General features: G+C 39.7%; 1 protein-coding gene across 2 annotated transcripts in view; it reads left to right on the top strand.

Annotated features, from left to right (window-relative positions):
- The window catches only part of rptor (regulatory associated protein of MTOR, complex 1), a 228,575-nt gene that overhangs the window by 139,141 nt on the left and 69,149 nt on the right, over positions 1-20,285 (top strand). For both annotated transcript variants that reach the window (XM_034687742.1, XM_034687741.1), the window contains exons 11-16: positions 3,391-3,466; positions 6,876-6,977; positions 12,698-12,781; positions 14,992-15,102; positions 17,091-17,165; positions 18,088-18,153. In XM_034687742.1, the coding sequence (XP_034543633.1) occupies positions 3,391-3,466; positions 6,876-6,977; positions 12,698-12,781; positions 14,992-15,102; positions 17,091-17,165; positions 18,088-18,153 (514 nt within the window). The remainder of the gene's footprint in view (positions 1-3,390; positions 3,467-6,875; positions 6,978-12,697; positions 12,782-14,991; positions 15,103-17,090; positions 17,166-18,087; positions 18,154-20,285) is intronic.

Here is a 20,285-nt window from a genome sequence, read left to right as displayed (position 1 = left end):
TGGGAGTGTGTGTCTCTTTTTTATACGTGTGTTTGTCTCTGCACCACTCCCTGCAGGCACAAAGAAAAAAAAGCTTAGTCAGCCGCCTACTGGTCCCCTACACTCCTCTACTGGCTGTCCTCTCCTCTCCTCACCAAACGGAGACACAAATAGACAGGTTTGGTGGTGATTGGCTCACACATATTGGCAGCATCACACAGGTTAATACTGTCAGCTCAAACACTGCAGCAGATTCCTCCCTGTGAGCGAGCTTCCTCACCGTTGGATTACATAAACAGCAGCAGGGAAACATATCTGTTGGCAGCGTTTCTACACCGACTCCGGTCCAAGTACTCGAAGTTATGAAACCCTCAAAAATTTCATTTTCACCCCTAATTCTTTCTCGCTTTCCATCTCTCTTTCTGTTTTTGTTTGTTTGTTTGTTTGTATCCTATTTTCTTTCTTTCTTTCCTTCTTTCTTTTTTTCATCCTTTTGTTCTTTCTATATCTATTTCCTTCCTTTCTTTCCTTCTCTCCTTACCTCTTTTCTTCTTTCTCTCCCTCTTTCTTTACCCTCTTTCTTTCTGTCTTTCTTTTTGTCTTTCTTTACCCTCTTTCTTTCTGTCTTTCTTTCCATCTGTATTTCTTCCTTTCTTTTTTGTTCCCCTCTTTCTTTCTTTCTTTCTTTCTTTCCTTTTTTTCTTTCTTTCTTTCTTTCTTCTTTCTTTCTTTCTTTCTTTCTTTCTTTCTTTCTTTCTTTCTTTCTTTCTTCTGTTCCTTTCTTTCTTCTTTCTTTTTTATTTTTCTTTTATTCTTTTATTTTTTTTCTTTTCTTTATTTTTGTCTTTATCTTTATTTGTTTCTTTTTTTCTTATTTCTGTTTTTTTCTTTATTTTACTTTTTATTATATTTTTCTTTATTTCTTTCTTCTTTTTATTTCTTTATTTCTTTCTTTCTTCTTTTTTATTTTTTATTTATTTCTTTATTTCTTTCTTTCTTTCTTTCTTTTTCTTTTGTTATTTTCTCTTTGTTTTATTTTTTCTGTCTTTTTTCTTCCTCTCTTCTTCTTCTTTCTTCTTTTCTTTATTTTTGTCTTTCTCTCTTTGTTTGTTTCTTTTTTTCTTTCCCTCTTTCTTTCTTTCTTTCTTTCTTTCTTCTTTTCTTTCTTTTTGTCTTTCCCTCTTTCTCTCTTTGTTTGTTTCTTTTTTCTTTCCCTCTTTCTTTCTGTTTTTCTTTCTTTCTTTCCTTACATTCTTTCCTTACTTATTTTCTTCTTTCTTTCTTTCTTTCTTTCTTTCTTTCTTTCTTTCTTTCTTTCTTCTTTTCTTTAATTTTGTCTTTCCCTCTTTCTCTCTTTGTTTGTTTATTTCCTCTTTCTTTCTTTCTTTCTTTCTTTCTTCTTTTCTTTCTTTTTGTCTTTCCCTCTTTCTCTCTTTGTTTGTTTCTTTTTTCTTTCACTCTTTCTTTCTGTTTTTCTTTCTTTTTTCTTTCCTTACATTCTTTCCTTACTTATTTCTTCTTTCTTTCTTTCTTTCTCTCTTTCTTTCTTTTTGTCTTTCCCTTTTTCGTTCTTTCTTTCTTTGTTTGTGTCTTTATTTCGTTCCCTCTTTCTTTCTGTTTTTCCATCTGTCTGTCTGTCTGTATTTCTTCCTTTCTCATTTTGCTTTTCTTTTTGAGAGTTAGTTACTTGAGAGTGACTTTTGATTTTGCCATCAGGACTTGGTCCTTACATCGGGTACAGTGTGGTAACTGAGATGATCCAGCATGATACAAAATGAGCAAGAAAAACAAATTGTATATAATGATCTTCAAAATCCAATAGATGACAAAACTAACTGGTTAAGACACAGATAATTTTTTGACACTGAAAACAAATAAAATAACTTTTAAATTCAAATAAATAATATTAAGAATAGGCTGTGCTAGGTCGACTTTACACAGGTATTTTAATGAAAGGCTTTAAGAGTTCACTGTGTTGCTGACACTATAGTGCTCCAACAAAAAAAACTATCACTATTGATTAGGGCTGAGTAAAAAGATCAATTCATCAATGCATTGCAAGATTAATTTTATCACAACAATATTGATTCAGACAATCCAGGAATCAATTATATCTGCTGTAATGAGTTCCCAATGAAGCTGCACTGCTCATGTTTGTATTGTCTGTGAAATCTCTGAATGTAAAACACATGATTAGTGTCCCCGTTTAGGCATCCTGGCTGGAACTGCTGCCGATCAAGACAGCACATGAACGGGCATCCAGATGTCAGCCTTTGCTCTTAATAGAATAAATGATTTGGACCTAATCTAAAAAAAACAAAGAAAAATGTAGTTGTTAAATAAGTTTGAGTTCCCCATCTTTCCAGTCCTCACTTGAGTGCAAGTCCAAGTCACAAGTCCTTATAATCAGGACTCAAGTTGGAGGGAGCCTGAGTCCTGGACTCGAGTACTATAGCACTGGGATCCCACCTAGTCCAATTTCTCTAAAATTAGCCGTAATGTCTATACTTCACTGTTGACATTTTTGCCAGAGGGGCAAATGTCTGCCTGTCAAAACAAAGGCTAACTTTATAAATTCTCTTAATTAGCCCAAACATGTACCAGCTGTGACATTGCTGGATTGAACTACCTTTTTGCTCACTTTCAGAACAATTTAAAAACTGTTTATGGAGCAAACATAACCCCTGCCACGGTGGACAGAATGTCCTCAGGGTAGTTGGTGTTTTTTTTCCTCATACAGAGCAGTATATTTGCAGCTTCTAACTCATAAAACTAGTGGATTCCTTGGAATTTTAATATTGCTAGAGTTCAGCTCAATTAAAGTTCTGCCTGATAATGGGAAAAACCTATTTATGCAGCAGAACAAGTCTGAGGCAGAGTGAACTCCATGTCACTCATTCAGCGTTGCATTACATTGCTGTGAATCTACTGGGAGCAAGCCTCAACCTCTAACTCGTGCTAACTGAGAGGAAAATGAGACTCTGAGCTCACTTTACTGCAAGTTAAAGGGAGCCGGAAAGCTGATGAGAAGAGAGACAGACAGAGAGACTAGGGAAGCCGTGATAAGGTTTGAAGCGAGTTACATAACCCCATGAATTAGATATGATGACCATGAGAGAACGCTTGTGTTTAGAAAAGGGATTAGAGGCTCCTTGCTGCCCTCTCCAGGACCTCGTGCTGGGAATTTAAAGAGGTGTGTGTGCTCAAGAGAAAACATGAGCTGAGGAGAACGGTGTGAGTGACGGCTTGGAATAAGAAAACCAAGGACTAGGAGAAAAAAAGCTTTTATTTCTGTTGCTTTCTGTGATTCCTTTCAAGTTCTAAATATCTGTTGGGTCTGGAGTTACCCCTTCCAATGCATGCTCAAATACTAAAGTACTTAATGTGTGTGGGTGTGTCATCTCTCTACAGGCAAGCGTGGGACCTGGCTGTGGACATCTGCCTCTCTCAGCTGCCCACCATCATTGAGGAGGGCACAGCTTTCAGGGTGAGTATTTTGTGTGTATGTGGAGAAAAAAAACCCACAAACAACTTCGGCCTCACTAGAAAGGTGAAAAAGCTCCGACTGACTGCATGTTTTTTTCTTGTGAGTTAGTGTTTGTCTTGTCCTGATGGATGGCTGTTATCTCTGATCTGTCCAACACTGACGCCTGTAAACATCAACGGCTTGCACTGCAAGTTCCCCGCCACCAACTTCTACAGCATCTCTATTAATCTTTCAAACACACACACACACACACACACACACACACACACACACACACACACACACACACACACACACACACACACACACACACACACACACACACACACACACACACACACACACACACACAGGCTCTGCCCCACTGGAAAACATTGTAAAATGTCAAGTCTCATAATTCAAGTGTGAGTGTTGAATAAAAGCTAGTTGCTGAAACCACTGGCCCTGCACTTTCAGCCCGTTTATTCTGATATTTACGGACATGGCAGGGGACTGTGATGGAGAAGCTGAGTGTAATGGAAACATGCTGTGAGAGTGATTGAACTGATGATGACTGAAGATATCTGGGTCAACACAAGACAAGTGTTTGGAGCAGACTGGTGGACAAACCAGCCGTCAGCATCGTTTGCTTTCTAATGCAAACTTGTCAAAAATGGAGAAGTTGACACCAAAGCAGCTTTCCCTGGTGTTAGCACTTTTATCTGGGGCTTTTCTCTCCCCCAACTGGCCTTCAGAGGTGGGCGTCTTCTCCATCAGTCCCCCTGGAGCAGTTTTCCATCCACGAGCCTCCACTGCTTTCTCCTGTACTTGGGCTGAAAACACTTACCGGCTCCGTAATTGAGCCTCTGAGGAGTGCTAAAGGAGATCTTCTCTCTCTGTCTTGCTCCCTCTTTCAGGAGCCGTTAACTCCCTCTTATGTGCTTCAGCTGTTTACCTCATTCTTTGGTCTCTGTCAAAGCTGGATTTATTGATGCAGGAACTTTATGGTGCAGAGTGAATATTGATTCTGTTCTGAAAATTATTGACTCTGAGAATTTATATTGTTTTATGGAGCAGTATGGTCATTAGAAATCTGATTTTCATACAATGGCACAAAGAGTGAAAAAAAATATTAGCATTCAAATACATATGAGCCTCACTTTTTATGTAATGACCAGTGATTTTAGAATTTGATTACTGTACTGATCTTGTTTCCTATTGTCTAGATCTTTGCTTGTGTTGTTCTTGTTCTCGTATGTACGTCGCTTTGGATAAAAGCGTCTGCTAAATGACATTGTTGTAACATTGTAACATTTTAAAACTGAAAGGAACTGACGTAGATATGACCTTACATTTACTACTTGAGTTGTCACAATACTAGAACTTTGAATTATTATTTCCCAACAGAAAGTAATCAAACAACACAGACACCTGTTATGATACCACCAAAAATTGAACTCCATGGCACTAGAATCAGATCCTTGTCTTTTTGTTTCATTACCACAGTGTAGACAGTGCTGTTACAGGAAATCACCAAACACACATTCACTTTTGACATAATAACTTTCCCAACAGGACTTTCCCAAATTAATGCATACCTATAAAGCCCTTTTTAAAAAATCTGAATTATCATTATAATCCAGAAGACGTGTGTGGTGGTGTGTGTACCTGCAGAGTGTGTGTCCTCTTATTTTGGAGATTTTATAATGCAGGCTATTGTGTTGTGCTGTAAAGCCTCCTATCAAAGGTCCACAGGTAGCTAATAGAACATGAAGGACCAGGTGACATCACTGTCTCCTTCTTCTGCTGTCTGCCTGCAACTTACAAAAGCCCTGTGTGTATCACATGTGACATGCCAAATTGATTGACAAAATGTAATTAGCCAACAATAGGAATAGGAACAGTTAGCAGTGTAGCAATTGTGATGGAGCTGGAGCTGGAAGCAAACCAAATCCCCCTCCTTTCTGCAAGGTTATGTAGCGTTGTGAACGTATTTATAAGTTCCAGAGTGTAACAGCTTTGAAACCTTCAGAAAGTAATGACAATAAAGCAAAGTGTGCTTTTGGGCATGGCTACCTGTGATTGCCAAGTTGCCACCACACCAACTTGTCACTGGTGCAGGTGTAACGATGCCCATTTAACCTTTCATCCACATGTTCTGTTTTTGAAACGGCCTGCTACATACTACCTACGGATGTAGTAGGCAGTATCTACTGCCTACTATAGACGTCTACCAGACGTCACTGGGTTTCTGGTTTCGGAAAGTAGAATTGAACAACGGCCAAGCTGATAGATGAACTGCTTCTTTAGCGTTCACTAATGAAATAGTCAAGAAGTGGTTTATATGTCATTTAATAATTTTCACAGCACATAAAAACAAAGTGCCCCCCGTCAAAAAAGAAGAAAAAGCGCTGTGCTGGCTTTGTTATGGGAAACAGTATGCGAGGCAGACTGGTCCGATGCATACTGTGAAGATTTTGCTCTTTTTCACTACATACTGAATTTTGGCCAAATCAGTACGTACTGCTAGTATTGTAGGCGGTTTAGAAAACAGTCATGGTCTTCTGTTCCCAACAAATCAAGATGGTGACTTGAAAATGCCAAACATGAAGGCTTCAAGACAGGAGCCTAAAAACCAGAGGGTGTTGTCATGATTTCCACATTCATTTGTGCTAGAATGATCAGAAAGGTCATACATTTAACTTGTTGAACCCTACAGGAACTCTAATTCAGTCATGATTCTTTAGGTAATATAAATCCTGGATTCAAATATTGATCAAACTATCAAAGCAAACAGTTGTTTTTAATATTGATGCCAATACATTATCCATCCTAAAGCATATTATCTCCTCTAAGAAAGACGTTTTAACTTGAGTGAAACAAAACAGTCAAAAGATAGAAAATTGAACACACAGTTTGTGTTTCTGATTTTTTTTGCTTTGTCTCCATCCCCTAATCCTGACCTTATCTTCTATCAGTGATTGTGTGAGTGTGTGTATGAAGTTATTAAGCTTTGATTATGCACAAATTAATTTAGCCATCCAGCCAGGAAGCATTGATATTTCTTCTGTCTACATCCATCAACAGCCTACACGCTGCTGTCATAATTCCCTCTGCAATATTAACACTCGGTGTGATCAAAAACTCTGCGGCCAGCAACCAATCAATCAGGCAAACTGCCCTGGCAGCCGAGAGAGCGAAGGTGATCATGATAGATCAGGATTTATGTCGCTGCTGCAGTGCAGTGTCACTTCTTGGCTCATTATGTCAGGCCTTTTTATGAAATAATAAGCTAGTCACTGCAGACTGGCTCATTACCGTGTGTGTTTATGTGTAAGTGAGTGTGTGAGAGAGAGATGGCAAATGAGAAAGAACAATTCACTCTTTAATATCCTGATTAAACTTGTGTGTGTTTGTTTTGTGTCCACAGCACAGCCCTTTCTTCGCGGAGCAGCTGACGGCGTTTCAAGTGTGGTTGACGATGGGCGTAGAGAACAGAAACCCTCCTGAGCAGCTCCCAATAGTTCTACAGGTACAATCAAAAACACACAACCTGTTTTCCCTTTTGATTTGATTGTTTCAGCTTCAATTTGTTTCATTAGCAAGATTTGGAACACATTTGTGTCCCAAGGGGGAAATGATACAAACAGTAGATAAAGGAAAACAACAGATTATGGAAGAGAATAAATCTGTATTACACAACAGTTAGCGGGAAATAAGAGAGAAAATCTTATTAATGTGATGACTGTAGCATACCCTTTTTATCTGACCAGGTTTTCTGTGACTAATAGTCACATCTGTTTACTGCATAAACATTCAACATGTACATCATGCCATTAACAGCACTGAGATGGTACATGTGCTTCCAGCACACAAGGCCTCAAAATCACTAGCTCGACTCTTCTCTTCTGTTGTCCCTAAATGGTGGAATGAATTGGCCAACTCCATTCGATCTGCAGAATCCCTCTCTACTTTCAAAAGACAGCTAAAGACCCAGCTCTTTAGGAAGCACTATGAACTTAGCTAGACTGTTCTCCACTGTAGTCCCCAGTGGCAGATCATGTCTTCCAGCTACAATTGACTCACACTGTCCTGCCCTACTCTGGGAATCTGTGTTCAGCTCTTGAGTGACCCAGCACTTGGTACTTTGGTCATTATTGTGGTGATGTTAATCATTGATGATGATAATGATTGGTCTTAAATTGTTTGGTTGCTTCATTGTAGATGTTCCTTATTTTGAAATAAAAAAAAAAAAATTCCTTACTTACTTTTGTGCATTGCCTTTACACTGCTTGGCAGTACCTGCACCCAAATTGACTTGAAGCACTTTGTTACTCTTACTGATCTTGTTTCCTCTTGTCTAGATCTTTGCTTGTGTTGTTCTTGTTCTCGTATGTACGTCGCTTCTGCTAAATGACATTGTAACATTGTAACATGTTATTTGTCATGTGCTTTTCATGTTTTGTGCCAGGCTGTGTCTGATTATCTCGACCATAACAAATAAATGCATGTGGACATTCACGTACAGGATAGACTGGAGGCTGGTGCTGCCAGCTAGCATTAACCACAGTCTGTAAACATTTGTAAAATAAATTGTGCTCAATTTTGAGTTTAGACTAATTGAAAAATAGAATTACAACTGGGTATTTTAATAACTTACAAGTGAGTCTCTTTAGTACATCCCTAGTTTTGATCAACTCAAAATATTTAAAGATGATGATGCATTTCAGAGCGTGCCGAACTGAATGTCTGTCCAGAGCACCTGAATCAGTAGTGGGTGTACCAATAAGCCAGAGTTGTTACCAAGTGTTTGGGCACTCCTCTTTCAAGAAGTTAATCAAACAGTGTCTGTGTAATTCTGTGACCTTTCACGATAGTTTAGCACATTGGTTATAATTCAGTATGTGTGATGAAAACATCCTCATTAGAATTCAGTACTCATTGCTTTGGGAACTGTGATTACAGATTTCAGTGAAACCAAAAGACATAGATGACTGTAAACTGAATGGAATGTTGTAGAAAATTGAACACAGAGGGAAACATTTTATTATAGAAATGTAATTATGGAATATGCAGATATATATTATGCACACAGCTGTTTTGTATTCTTGAACTTCTAGCTCATTAAGTTTGTCTAGACAGCAGTGCACACATAGATACACGCACACACACGCACACACACACACACACACACACACACACACACACGCACACACATACACACACACACACACACACACACACACACACATACACACACACACACACACACACACACACACACACACATACACACACACACACACACACACACACACACACTACACACACTACTAGTCAAAAGTTTGGACACATCTTCTCATTCAATGCTTTTTATGTATTTTAATTATTTTCAACATTGTAGATTAATACTGGAGACATCAAAACTATGAAATAATCTGGTTTTGCCATAATATGGATTACAACAGTAGTCAAATAGGGCTATCCATTGTGTACTAAACCTACCTCTGAGCAACACAACTGTTTGTCTCAAACACATGAAGAAAGCAAGTAATTCTACAAATGAACTTTTGACAAGGCTCATGTTAATTAGAAACCATTCAAGGAGACCACTTCATGAAGCAGACTTAGAGAATACCAAGAAAAGCTGTCATGAAGGAAAAATGGCGGTACTTTACAGAATCTAAAATATAGAACATATTTTTGTTTGTTTAACACTTTTTCGTGAATTAAACAATTCCATATCTTTTACCTCATAGATTTGATGCCTTCAGTATTAATCTACAGTGTTTCAAATAATTAAAATAAATACAAACCCTTGAATGAGAAGGTGTCTCCAAACTTTTGACTGGTAGTGTACATCATGTTCTTAATGTCACTGTGAAAATTTAGGTTTTTATACTATATATAGAGAGTCACATGTTGAACACCTGGCATGCTCTCCTGTCAGCTCAGAAGTTTAAATCACTGAATGTGTAATCAAACATGTTTTTACATGTGTCTTATGAGAAATAAATGGAAAAAGGAAAGAAAAAGAGAAAAGTAAAACTTTTGTTTGCTGGCCTTGAGAGGGATGTGAGAGAAATGAGAGGGTTGCTGTTTGATTTTCAGTCAAGCCATCCGTTCTCCTTCTCACCTTTCTTATTTACTGTCACCTTTCTGCTCTACATCCCTCCAAATATAATAAGAAAGGACACAAAAATATGCATTTGCTATATTTTCACACAGCTTCTGTGCTTTCAGTATGAATATGCAGCAGATCTAATTGAAAGCAGAATGTTGGTAAACAAACTTTCAATACGACATCTTGTCATTTTTAACATTTCAGGGAGCTTTCTCTGAGTATCAAACAGGCAGCGGATTCCTGTTCTATAGCTTGTCAATGACGTTATATCTACATATTTTTATCATCTGCAGTGGAGTTCTGCTTTCCAGACCCCACCCTATCCCAGCCAACCCCACTCAGGACTGCCTTCATGCTACCGTCATACCGATACACTGGATGCATTGGTGGTCACATAAACATTTCTAATTTCAATCTGTCCTCCCACAACAAGTCTTTACCCTCCTGTTTCTAGCACTATTGTTGTTTGTATGTATTATTTCTCTCATTTTGCTTTGTTTTGATTTTCAGTTATCCCTTATGAAGTTATTTTTAATCTATTTCTTGTTAGCTAAAACTGTATCTTATATGTTTTATATGGTCTTACACCTTTATCACAGCTCCAGCAGTCCCAGTGCTCCTACTCATGCAAAATACAATGCACACATTGCAGCAGTGTAATTGACTAAATGTTCTCATATAAGAACTAAGTTTAACATTTATGTTACTGAGGTCTGTGTTTGAATGCTGAAAATCCATTATCTTAAACAAGGAGATGAGGCCATTATTGCTACAATGTCATTTTCATACACAGGATGAAAACCTGTTTTATTCTCCCTTATACAGAAATGCAGTAAGTCCATACTGATAACACACACATCACATGACAAGTGTCCATCATTAGCTTAGAATGTTCCTGTTAAAATGCTGTCAACTCTTTATGATAGTTACACCCTCCTCAACAAAAGTGTGTAACAAGTGCAGTGGCCCCCTGCGGTGCTGTTACATTATTTTTAGATGCTTTAATTGGGGGAGAGTCTTACATACCATACTGTACCATAGTGGGCCTCAGATGTTGAGTTATGGCAGCGTGATGTTTCTCCCTTCCTTTCACAAGCACCAGCATCATCCCTTGGGGTTGTACAGTCATGGTGTTATATTATATTACAGCCGTAGTAGTGCTGCTGTCCATGTTGAATGGTAATTTCCGGCTGACTCAGCGCACTGAAAGCCACAGCCCGTCCATACAGCAGTTCTGCCGGGAGCCGTTACAAGCCAGGGAAGGAAGGCTGATCGGGTGGAGCTGAGAGAGAGAGAGAGAGAGAGAGAGAGAGAGAGAGAGGAGAGAGGAGAGAGAGGAGAGCGAGCGAGAGAGAGAGAGAGAGAGAGAGAGAGAGAGAGAGAGAGTTGAGAGAGAGAGAGAGAGAGAGAGAGAGAGAGAGAGAGAGAGAGGGGGGGGGGGGGGGGGGGGGGCGCTTTGAGATTACACAACATTATGCAGCTTTACCACCAAAGCAAAGTAATCTCAAGGCTACTTCATGCACTCTGATGTAACTGATGGACACTTAAACAGGTTTTATTCACTTTCTTTAACACAGTTGCAGAAGAATGAACTGAACAGACCGGCGTCTTCCTGCAGGATTTACAATTTGATGCCAAAATAAAATCTGGCTTCATTTGAAAGATGCAAAAAGAGACGAGCAATGGGCAACAGAGAGTGCTGCATCAATAATGCTCTTTAGAGAAATGAGTGAAGGGAGGACAACAGAGAGCAGGATAGAGAGATACGGTGCAGCGTTGTCTTGACAACAGCCATTCCATCCAGGAAGGATTAACAGATTTTCCGAAGCAATTACAACGTCTCTAAACTGTGATGTTACGGAAACAACCGCACAGTCACGCTTGCACACGTTTGGCATCAGGTGTTGGTGAAGGTGATGAAGGCACGCATCATGTTAAAACATGAGACCTGTATTGCTAATACTCACAGAGGGATGATGGGAAGTGCTTACTCATCGCTCAAAGGGAGATTGAAGTCAAGGTGTTGCGTGAACAAGGATAGGAGACAAATATGCACACAGACAGATTTTTTCCTTTTTTAATGCAGCAGCATTGCTGAGGGATTGCATTTTCATGCCTGTTATGATGGAATAACAGATGTAGCTTAATGTGTCAGGCGAATGAAGTGCGTAAAATGTGCTTATGTGTGTGTGACTTCCCAGAAAACATTCCCTGACATCTGTGTCAAATCAGAATGAAAAGATGGATCGTGACTACAAGAAAGGGATTTTATTTTTAAATCTTGGATTAGGAGATGTTCAGATTGTATTCTTGCTTGTTGGCTCATTTTCTAAAGCACACACCTACGTCACACACACACACACACACACACACACACACACACACACACACACACACACACACACACACACACAAAGTCAAACGTGCATGTTCCCACGCTCTTCCTTGGAGCAGGAGGTAACCCTGGGCCGGTCTTCCCCCAGCCTCCTTCTGTTAGCATGATCACGCTCTCCAGGTTTCAGTCACGGAGAAGACTAATAATACCTTATGTGTTGGAGGAAGTGTACGTGTGAGTGTGTGTCTGTGGACCTGGATTCATCCATATGCTTGTTCCCACACACACTGTGGGACAGTCACATGGGGATACACCGGTGTCCAGCTCTCACACAGACTCTGCTGCTTAATGCTAGATTCACTACCCACTACATGCTCATACATATACCGTACATTTTTAGCACTACCATATGCCTCACATGCTTTGCTACATCGTGATCTCACTTGATATTTCTAGATAATGGCCTGGACATTACATTGCAGGTATTTTGCTAAACTAACGTCTCCTCAAGAGGCAGAGGGAAGAGGAAGCCAGGAGGACACACCCAAACACCCACATTAACACCCACACATCCATGCATGCACTCACAATACACCGTGAGTGTTAGTGTGAGTGGGTAATCAAGTGTGTATAAGCAATAGTGTTGGGAGAGCCACCTGTTCCACTCCACCTCCTCGCCTCTCTCTGCTGTTCTCCTGCTGTTCTCCCTTCACCTCTTCTTCCTTTCATCTCAGCCTTCCTTTCAGCTTAGAGACAGCAGCACATTTGACCTCCGACCTCTGCTCTCTTTCAGGTCCTCCTCAGTCAGGTGCACAGATTACGGGCTCTGGACCTGCTCGGACGATTTCTGGATCTGGGTCCCTGGGCTGTCAGTCTGGTATGTCTAGAAAAAGTTCCTCTTTGCAAAGAAGCTTTTTTATTTTAGAAAGGCACAACTCACTTAGGATGATACAAACATTAACAAATGAATGTTTGATAAGCACAAAATCCTGCACAGCTGGCTGAATAAAGCCGAAACATATTCAGCATGCAGCAACAACTTTGTTTGAAAATTTAAAGCATCTACTGCTCTCTGAGGACTGTATGGAGTTTAGCAGATTTAAACAACATAACACTTGTGGGTAAAACACTGAAAATAGAGATTTCCGAGGAGTTTACTCATCTAATGTGCAGTAAAGCTGAAGTCAAAAGATACTTTGAGGTTAATGTAAGGTTCTCTTGTCATTACACTATCTCATCTTTCTGGAAACACTGTCCTATTTCTATGCGTGATCATCATACAACTGGTGAACATTTCCCATGAACCACCTTGTTTGTGAATTATATCTTTTATGGATCCACAAAAATAAATCATATACTCTTTATTGTTTGGGTGCTGGGGTTAAAGTCTTAGTGGAGCATATTGAGAGGTCTTTCCATAGAATAACAAAAACCTATCTGCAAAACTGGATTTCATTTTAGGGTGCAAAAGGAGAGCAAAAAAGTATTTTTATCATTTTGGTGTACCTGTCTTTTAAGGGCCTGTGTCCACTAACATCGATTCTTGCACTGTGCCTATTTTCTATATAAAACAAGTGCAGTTTAGTAGTTTTCAGTGCTCAGCATCCAAAGCAAAAAGATGCCCTTGGTGTCAGTTGTTTTGTTGTAGTGTCTTAAGCACTCTCAGTTGAAAAGTGTCTAACTTTTGGAACACAGCAGCACTTGTCAGGGTCACTTTTCCATTAGCAGCCAATCAAAATCTAGAAGAGAGGAGAGACTAACCACACTTGTTTTTTTCCCACAGCATTACATTATGTTGTCTTCGTATAATTCCCATGAACCAAAGCAAATTTTAAGAATACAGAGCATTTTAAAACAAACTGATGGTCACAACCAAGGGAAACTGGAATTTTGTGGGATAACTTTTGTGGCAACACTAAAGGCCAAATTCCACCAGATTCGTCTCCGGTCCGTCTCCGATCCATCACGGCACCGGATCTGATAGGTTTCTATTCTAGTCAATCTGTTAACCCCAACTGGATCTGCTCCATTGCGTTCAGGCTGCGTCTCTGACAGCTCAGAACAGATGGAGCGGGAAAGGAAGTCAGGCACCAAAATAAAATTTAAACATCCGGTTAATTTTCAGAATAAAACACTCCGCAGATCCTTTTTAACTTAACTATTACAGCAAAATGTCATTATGAGCGGAGGCAGGCCTGGAGTCAACAGGTCAGAGGTTTTCAGAGGCTGATAAAGACAACATGGATGAGGAGAGGAGGAGGAGAATCCTTGATTCAGTAAGTACGACTGAAATCCTCGGGTCACATGACTCCAGCTGTTCGGAGGTCCTGCTCCATGCTGCGTTCCAAAAATGCAACCGGTGGGTGTTGACGGACGAGAGAGCACAGAGCCGGACCGCAGCGGATCTGATGGAAGTCCTGTGTAAGGGTTGATTAAAATTAGGTAGTGGTCATGGCTGCTGCCAGCACAAAAAAAAAAAAAGTTTGTGGACACAGGCCCTAATGATGCAGAACAATGCCAAGGAAAGTGGACAGACTCCTTCAAATTATTTTTCAGAATACAAATTCACGCTGAAAAGAAGTTTTATTTTGAAAGGCTAATCTATCCGTACTCTGTGATGGCAGCTTTGAAGCGTGTTTGTGTGTCTGTGAGTGTTCAAGAATAGGTTAAAAATGTTTGAGTATGTCTTATGGCAACCGACAGGTGTCTGTTTCAAAGTTAAAATAATTGCTAATTAATAAAAGTTGACTGATCTCAAATGAAATAAAAGTTGTGTAGTCTAAACTTTCACATTATCCAGAAATACCTTTCACAGCCACTGACAGTCTGAGTAAGCAGAATAACAAATGCTGCACAGGGCAAACTCATCTCATTTACATATCTGTTAAAAGGTCAGTCCTCTTAACTGCAGTCAAAACTTCAACTATCATCCTCCAGATTCTACCCACACAAGTTTACATTTCCCACCACGGGTGTGTCCTGGTGGTCAAGCTTGGACAAACACATTTATGAGTAAGGCCTGGATTATAGCTGCAATGTCAAGCTTCTCTACAAACACCCATGCTCTGTTTGTGTTTGTGTTTACAGGCCCTGTCAGTGGGGATCTTCCCTTACGTACTGAAGCTGCTCCAGAGTTCAGCCAGAGAGCTGAGGCCACTGCTGGTCTTCATCTGGGCTAAAATCCTGGCTGTTGACAGTGTAAGTTACACAAAACCCTCGCACATACTCACATACTAAAATGTGATCTTTTCTAAACCCTTTTTGTCGTGAAGTTGCTATTCATTAAGCTTTATTTTCAAGTCACAGACTTATTATTGTTGTTTTATGAATCCTGGCTGCAGCACATAATGACTGACAAAAGGAATGGAAGGAAACTGGGTTAATCAACATTGTTTAAAAAAATCTATTCATCAAATATATTTCAATCAGCAGAGACTTCATTATGAGGGGAAATGTATTTGTTTGTCGAGTCCAGAAAAGATTATGAAATATGCAAACTTTAGTTAGACCCCCATCATGACGTCTGTATGTATTTAAAAGAGGTAGTGAAGACTGATTGCGGGATAAGAGACCCCCAGGGGATGATGATGGTGGCAGTGATGAAAGGATGCAGGATGAGATGGGGGTGGATATTGATAGGATGGATTAGGGGTGTCTGGGGTGGAGGAGAATCACAACCATTCATACTGAAATGAATGATAGCGGCAAAGAGGAGGACAGATTCAAAGCTTTACAGCATCATGATGCTTTGTTGATAAAGGTTGTGGCTGAACGTGGTTGGTGCTATCCTGAAGAGAGTTAATATCAGCTGATCTGTAAAGCCAAATACAATGAAGGCAGAGAGAAAGAGAGGGAGTGGTATAAATGAATGAATATGTGATGTAAAGCAGTCCGTCTTGAACTGATGCTGAGCTAATGCATAATCTGTTTGGCACAGCTGATTTTGCATTACTTAGATAGCTGCCCGCTCAAGTACATGCTGTGTTCATACACTGTTTAGTTTCATGTCTCTGCATGCTTTCATTAATATGATTTTTTTTTCAGCTGGAGTACCTGCAGACCCAAGAGACACATTTTAACATAATTCAAGCATGCTTATGTTTCTCTCAATACCATGTTTTATTCATTTTTTACTATTTGTTTCTTATCAGTTCATATAATTGCGTCCGTTTCTGTCTCTGGTAAATTTAATGCTGTTTTAAAACACTAATGTATTGGTGTCTAGGTGAACCCAGTCAAAGTAATACTGTTTTGCCTACATGCAATTTAAAAACAGGTCACGCATTTCTTAGTATCTGTCTGGCCTGGCTCCTACTTTGAAGTATAACACACTATCAGGAAGAAGAGGAGCATTCTGTCAGTCATGTTGAAAGAGGCAGTCACAGATGCAGTTTTGATTTTACTCAATCAGAAAATGAATTGCTGCCTCAATAATATTACAAGTTTTTTTCTCAGATGATATTTTCACATAATTTGAACTGTCTTTTTTTTTTTTTTGATTTTTTGAAGATATAAGTTAACATTTGGCCTCAATGGTCGCTCTAACAGCAGTCTATTCTTAAGTCCCCATTTTATTAGTGAGTAAAATATGTCAGGAGTCATAAAGCAGAATAACTAGGGTTGTACACTGTTATAAACAGCTCTATTCTGAGCCTGGCTTTGTTGTTTGTTTTAAATCAAACTGGAGACATTACAGCTGCTGCAGGTTTAGTGGTACTTGAACATTCAAGTGTTTTTGTGTTTGAATGAGGACTTTCAGCCCCATGGTCATATGAAAGAAAAGTGTGTGTTTTTATCAAACAGGGACATTGTTTGAAGCTTAACAGAAGGTTGTAAACACAAGGTATCCAAAAGCACGTTTTACTAGGTGCTTCGAAATCACCTTGATAAGAGCCTGTGCTACATGTGAGGTCATCTTTTTCTTTGGAATAAGTGAAAGGACTCAGAATAGAAGATACAAGTAAGCCAACAGCATTCATTCAGAGTTTGGTGCTGCTTACACTGGAAAAATTGTACAAATACTCCCACTCTCACGACTGATGTGAGTATGGTAGTAGCACGTGGCCTTGAACAACTCCTGCAAAGAAGTAAACTTTCTTTTCTCTCTCTCTCTCTCTCTCTCTCTCTCTCTCTCTCTCTCTCTCTCTCTCTCTCTCTTCTCCCCTTCTCTCCATCTTTCTCTACAGTCATGCCAAGCTGACCTTGTGAAAGACAACGGACACAAGTATTTCCTGTCGGTGTTGGCTGACAGCTACATGCCAGTGAGTGTCCACCATTTCTATTTGTTTATGGACCATGATACAAATAAAATATGCTTCCTTTTTGGGGGAAAATTAGTTTGAGTTTAGTAATTAGATATAGCTTATAACATTAGCAACGAGTGCCATAATGGTTTTGACATGCAGACACTATAACAGGTGTTAGGGTAGAGAATTTTCATTTACATTCTATTTGCACTTATTTATGCACATATTTATTTTGTCCCCTGGCATCCCAGGCCTGTCCTGATTATAAGCCTCATCATTCCTTTTACTCTTCTGCTTCTCACCTTTCTTGTGTCTCCACGTACCTGGAATCAAAGTCCTAATCTGAGCTGCCAAAAATCAGATCAGAGCTGAATCCCACAACTTTTAACTGACCTCCTTCATCCACAGTCCAACCATGATAACTTTAGAGTGCAGCCCTACTTTGGGGCTTCAGATCTGGATCTTAATTAGTGCCTGAAATTGGCCAGCATTTAACCCTGGATCCTATCCTATCTGTGTCAGCACTGTAAATGCTCACACTCTTCTGGTGCTGTTCATCAGGGAACTACAGAATTTAGTCGAAGCAGCCTAAAGACAGAAAATAAGGAAACACAGGCAACAGAGTTGTGTTTTCATACAACAATCAGAGGGACGCAGCCGACAGCAACACTATGCTAAAATACCATTTTTTAAAACACCTTTTAATATTGTTTAAGCAATACAAGTGAAGAGATATGGCAGAGCACCTGGTTGAGCAGAAGACCTCATTCCATTTTAGGAACTTCATTCCTCATATTATTTTTTTTAATCTTAAGTTTGGAGAACAGTGATCTAAATTGTCAATGGACAACTGAAACAAAATCACAAACGTAACATGTAAAAGATAAAGTGGAGGCTTTAGGCTTCTAAATGAGATCTCAGCGTTTCTGTGTTACAGGCCGAGCATCGAACCATGGCAGTCTTCATATTGGCTGTTATTGTCAATAACTACACAACAGGACAGGTATGAGTGTGTGTATGAGCATGTTGGTACTATATGTGTGTATTTCTGCCTGTTTGCTTGGGAGAAGCCTAAAGGGAGAACATCTCGTATATTTCACCCAGTCCCCTCTCCAGAACCTCAGCGGGTTGTTTTGGGGCCAGCATGCCGTCACTGTGAGAGATTACTTTCTCCCCCATTGTGTATTAGGGAGATATTGGTTATGTGACAGTTTTGCCACCAACAGTCACCTCTATAATCTCTGTCTCTATCCTAGCCACCTCCATGGTGACACTTTATCACCACAAGTGTCACTTCGGCTCCCGGTGTTCAATCCCAGAAGTCTTTTGTGTCTGTTACTGATCAAACGTCCAGTGTAGCGATGTTGGGATGATGTAGCTCGTCATTTCACAGAGTAAACACAAAGAAATATTCCACCATCACTCGCTCTGGCTTCTCTCTCCTGTCTGGTTGTAGCTAGTATTTGATTAATTATTTTTTTTCTTCTGTACCTTAAAGTACTTCCCTCTAAACATTATATAAACGTGACAAATCAGAGAGGCCATTTGCACTCTCAAGCTCGGAAACAGTCATTGTTCTTCCATACCGAGGCTCCTTAATGCTCCTACCTCTCCCAGGTCTGTAAATAATAGATCATCCCCCCCAACATTACAGAGAGTCTCTCTGCCTGCTCCACATCTCCATTATTTATCCTCCTTACCTTCAACAACAGCACCCATTACTGCGGTATTGCTACTGTGTACATGTCACTGAGCACTGGCGTCTTAATATTCCAGCTCTCAGAGCTCAGCTGGGAGACTCAATCAGAGCTGGGGGAATGATGCGCCAGCGATCTCAGACACTTCAAAAAAGTGTGTGTATGTGTGTATAGGGGAGTATGGAACATTGAGTCTCTGTTTTTTTTATTTATTTTTGATGTCTCAATCTGCTGGAAGAAAACGAAACCATCCTCAGCACACTAAGCAGCCCATTTAAAGCAGCTCATGTGGGTATAAGGAGTTACGTTTACGGCATTTATGCTCACAAGAATTCTTAGAGCTGAGCTTTGACACACATGACTGCTGTCTTTTGTCACAGATTAAACATGAATTATTTAAAGCCTTTTACATGAACCATAAAGGAAACAAGCACAACAAGTCTTCTTCCTTCTTTGGTCTAAACTTCAGATTCTCAGTATTTCTTGTTGTGTAACCTATTTTTGTTGTTTTCTGATCTCTCCTTGATTTATTTTGCTGTTGGTGCTCTTTTAATGAACTGAAAATCAACTTTTTTGACTACAAACATATCTTCAGGAATATCCACCTCATTCTCACATGATGCCCCCTGACATCGTACGTGAATATGGGTGCGACATCTGATGCAATCTGCCACTGAACACGAAACCTGTGTTTTCCAAAGCAACTGGACACTGATTGTGGTTGTTAGAGGGATTCTGAGATTGAAAATGAAGGAATATCAGTTTTTATACCTCGAACAGGATAATGAGATTATTCCTCTGCCTTCTACTATCATGAGATCAGTGGATGATATGAAGAAATGGCCTTAGATGATGCACATTATGATATTTGGCTACTTTATTAATTCTGAGAAAGCTCTGAGATGTATCAATATTTACGCAGTTAAGTCCATCTCATTCTCATCAGGCTTACCTGAGTGTTACAGTTAGAGCTCATTGTTTTGAGGCCATGAGACGTCATCACAGCTGTAACTGAATGTGTTGTATTGGGTTTTTAAGGATTGGATTTTGTGTGCATGTATTACAGCTTTTAGCTTCTGAAAACATCTGTGAAATATCAGTATATATTATTATCCCCACACAGATAGTTGCACAACCATTTTTCATCCACCCTGCCCTGCTGTCCGAGCCATAACCTGCCTTAACAATACATTCTAAACCGAACAGTAACAGTAAATCTAACGCCCCGTCACCCTGCCTTCTCCTGGAATCATAAGCTAACCTTATACCAGCCACGTCTTTCAGAGTCTTCATCTGTAGGAGGGTGATGGAAACTGTTTGTCATCCTCCTTCTCATCTTAGATACAGGTTCAACACACTGCTGTTAAAGTCATGTTAGATCATTGGTACGGCCATAGACTGTGCAACAGGTGTCAGGACTCAGGAATGGCATTTCAGA

Source organism: Notolabrus celidotus, chromosome 7, assembly GCF_009762535.1.
Source record: "Notolabrus celidotus isolate fNotCel1 chromosome 7, fNotCel1.pri, whole genome shotgun sequence".
Taxonomy (NCBI): domain Eukaryota; kingdom Metazoa; phylum Chordata; class Actinopteri; order Labriformes; family Labridae; genus Notolabrus; species Notolabrus celidotus.
Note: the sequence above shows the minus strand (reverse complement) of the source record. Positions and strands in the feature narration are given on the sequence as shown.